The 3,997-nt window shown below is 39.9% G+C and overlaps 1 protein-coding gene across 1 annotated transcript; it reads right to left on the bottom strand.

The window, feature by feature from the left end:
- Positions 1 to 1,892: 1,892 nt before the first annotated feature.
- On the bottom strand, positions 1,893 to 2,922 carry LOC144629516 (melanocortin receptor 5-like). Its single transcript, XM_078487745.1, has one exon. The coding sequence runs from the start codon at positions 2,802 to 2,804 to the stop codon at positions 1,893 to 1,895; it is 912 nt and encodes a 303-aa protein (XP_078343871.1). The 5' UTR covers positions 2,805 to 2,922.
- Positions 2,923 to 3,997: the final 1,075 nt, after the last annotated feature.

Raw genomic sequence — 3,997 nt, 5'->3', positions numbered from 1 at the left:
TTACGTCAGGGCCGTAACTAGCAAGAGGCAAGACGAGGCACTTGCCTCGTCTAGATTTTTACCATGCAAAATAAAAAATAAAATATGTTTTGTTGGGAAAATAATCCCCAGTTGAACAAGATTGATCTTTCTTAAGAAATACCTTTAAAAAAATGTGGAAGAAAGAGTTTCAGAGCTTCTAGATTTCAAAATTTTCTTGTGGGCATGCCCCCCGGCAGCCTCTTGCAAGATCTTGCCTCGTCCACGGAAAAGGTCTGGTTACGGCCCTGTACGTATTCATTTTTTCCAAAAAGCGACACCAAGTTTTGGCGAAATTGGCATGTTATTCGATTGCTACGTCTAAGGCAAAGGAAACCAGTTACCAGTATGTAATTTCAGTTAAGCGCTCGTGCTAGACAAACAATTCTTTCTTTGAGTCCGGAAAACTTTCTTAGCGAGGAAACCGTAATCGGGCCAAGTTTATCGAACACAAGCTTCTGGCAAACAATAGAACAAACAACAAAAACAATACCCCTAGCCCCAAACAGAATAGCAGCTGCTACACTAGAGGCCCGGGGGGTACTCCCTATAATGGCCTATACGGGGAGGCTCCGCCCGAAAGGGGTACCTTTTTCAGGCTTCAGGTATATAAAAGGGTAGGGATTTCACGAGTTTAAGTATATGAAAGGATATGGAAATCTGTCATTTGGCTATTTAAAAGGGCCTTTAATTAAAATATTTCGAACGGACGCAATTTATGGTTGTATTATTTTAATTTATTAAGCGCTACATAAAAATGACAAGAAAACGTCCTATTTCAAGTCCACGCCATGTCTCTTAGGTATATGAAAGGGGTACCTTTTTTCAGTTAAAGGTATACGAAAGGGGTACAATCTCTGTGAAAAACGGTATATAAAAGGGTAAGGGGTTAGAACTTGGGGCGGAGCCTCCCCGTATAAAACCTTTTTTGAGTAGCCCCCCCGGGACTAGAGGACCCCTAAAATCACAAGCCTACGAGAGCTGCGACACTACTGAGTCATGTGGCTACATTCATTTCCTAACAAAAACAGGGCTTTAGAAATTCTGAATGACATCTGCCGACAAAGTTTCGGCGTTATTGTATTCTTTGAAATTTGCTGTTTTATGTCGAAGCAATGAAGACAACATATTGTTAAATTAGGCGAAGTATAATTCCCCCACTTAGAAGTGCCCCTGTTAATCCGCCCATCTGTCTGCTAACGACAAAATAATACATCTAGATAATTTGCACGACGACAGCGCTCGAAAGTCTGGAATTAATAATTTTTGCGAAGACAACAATAAAAATGATTTGCTGGCAAATTGAAGCATTTTAGCCATGATCAGTTCCAGACAAGACTTTCATGGCACGTTCGGATTTTTATCTTTACTTCTTGAAAAACGAAAAGGGCCCAATTTATCATTACCTCGTCAGAAACTCTAACACGATCATGTATTCTTATGATAAGGGTGGAAAATTGCTGTCAAATACGTGATCTGTTCGATGCTCTAATAAATGGGTATCCATGACGAGTTCCAAGAATCGGAATTCGAGTTATTGGGGTGAATTTGACCTAAGTTTTGTTCAAGGGAAACGAAATTTAGTTCGAGTTAGCGGGGTTTGCGAGTTATCCGAGTTCGAGTTATCGAGGGTCTAGTGTAGAAGCCGATCCGTCCCGGAAAAATTTTGGGGGGTCTTTTCGGGGGCACCAATAAAAATTTCAATGCAGCTCAATCTATCTTTACGAGATCCTGCAATAGTCGTTTATATCTTGTTTAGTGCAATTCTTCTTTATTAACAGTTTCTGCAACATAAGCTACTAACGGGAAAAAAACGAAAACTGTCTCGATGTATTCTATTTACATGTCTTTTTATTCAGAAAGAAGATTAGTGTCTAGTTTTCTTCTGTTTGTTTACATAACATCTGCTTTGCTGTCTTTACAACTGCCGTTCGAAGCTCGCGAAGACGCCAGCAATACAAGAATGGATTGATAGACGAGTTCATATACACTGCAGTGAGAATAAAATTCCATTCTGGTTGCCATTTGTCGTTAGAGATTCCTAAGAGAGTGAATATAATATACATTGGAAAATAACATATAATTAAAGCTATGAAGAACACGAAAGTGTTTATTGCGCTCCTTTTCAATCGCACTACGTTAAAGTTCTTTTCAGCATTGGAACTTTGGACTATCTGTTGCTGAGCGTGGATATGTAGCTGATGCCGACGAACGATACGATAAATTCTGATGTAAGAAAATGTGGAAATTATAAGACAAATGATAATAACAACGGCTGAAAGAAACCTATGTACGATAATGCTCCAAAACTCAAAACCTGTTAAAAGTAAGCTAAACAACCATATAATTACCACAGTACATTTAACGCGGGATTTAGTCATTAGAGTAGCGTATCTCATGTGGTAATGAAGAGCCAGAAATCGATCCACAGCGATGGCTGTCATTGTCAAGAGAGAAACTCCACATAGAGAAGGCCCTATGATCCATGAGATATGGTATACGAAAGGGTCTTTCGTAAGTTCTTCAGCAATAGAAATCGGCTGAACAAGGAATCCAACAAAAAAGTCTGAAACAGAAAGACTGCAGAGCATAATCATAGAAGCTGAGCGAATGGCAGGAGTTCTTATTATGGCGGCCAATACCAAAGCGTTGCCCAGAATGGATATCAGCATCAGTGGAGCATTAAGAACACAGTTTATGATGTGAATAGTTCCAGGAGTAGAGTCGTCTTCATTGTATGAATGATGGTTTGCCGATCCGTTGTTGTTCTTCTCGGTACTATTCATCGTCAACGTTTAACTCTTAGAGTTGTTAAACTGCTTGTTTTCTACACTTAAAGATAAGCAAAAAACTCTCCTTTTCGTATCAAAGCTGGTGCAACAGTGAAGACGCCAACAGAAAACAGCGAAGTTTTATGCGTTTTCTAAAAACATCTTGGGGCGTGTTTACTCGGCAACGGTTCCAAACGGATCCGGTCCGAAAATAGGCTTTTTGTTTACACGGGACCGCTGGTTCTGGAACCGTTCTGGAAAGTTTTGGATAAGTACCGGACCGGTTCCAGAATCGACCAATGAAATATCAGGAACTGGGCCGGATTGCTTTTAAACAGTTCCATGTAAACAGAAGACGATCCGGTCCGGTTCGGTTCCGAACAGTTCCCTTGGAAAAAAAATTGTCGCCAGGGAGAAAAACATTAATACAGGTTACGAAAATAGAAGCCGGACAGCAGATTCAAGCAAACGACGTCAGAGGAGGCAGACAACTTTGTTGATAACATCCGAAAGAGATCTTACGCCTCCAGACAAGAAAGCTAAGCTTATTTCAACAGGAAAAAAGGAAGACAAGAAGGGCTTAAAAATTCTTCTGTTGAAGTAGGTTGATAGATAAATATCGAGGGCAATTTTTGTCAGAGTCAGAGAAAATGAATTCCAAAGTTCACAAGCTATAGGCAAAATCTCACGTGTAGCCATTTTGTAAAATCGTCTTTAAGCGATTCAGTGGAATTCAGGGGAAATTTGTTTTCGATGTTTGGTGTTGTTAGAAAAGATTTCTTTTGATCAGATATTTGAAGCAGTAACACAGAAGCTTGCAATAACTTGAAGGTGTACATAATTTTGTCCAATAACTACTCGAAGTCCTGGTGGATTCCATGTTAAAACCATTTAGTGACACTAAAGGCCTGGCTTAACCAGGAAACATATTGTTGCGGAAACATTGTTTCTTGTCATATTCCTAGGTGGCCAAATTAGCGGGAAGCAATGAAAATGTTTTGCTGCCCGAGTGGCTAAACTAGACAACAATGTTCCGGGAACAAAGTGTCACTCATGCGCATAAACTAGTCAACATTGCTTCCATGGTAATAAGGATTAAATAGTTTTTTCCCCTGAGGTGCAGCATTGCCAAAACGTCGGGAAAATAACTATAACAACAGCGTAGTTTTTACTTGAACAGTTTTTTCATGTGCACATTGCTTCCAAGG

This window comes from Oculina patagonica, chromosome 11 (assembly GCF_052425735.1).
Source record: "Oculina patagonica isolate OP01 chromosome 11, crgOcupat, whole genome shotgun sequence".
In the NCBI taxonomy this organism is placed as follows: domain Eukaryota; kingdom Metazoa; phylum Cnidaria; class Anthozoa; order Scleractinia; family Oculinidae; genus Oculina; species Oculina patagonica.
The sequence above is the reverse complement of the archived record's forward strand: the minus strand, read 5'-3'. Positions and strand labels throughout refer to the sequence as shown.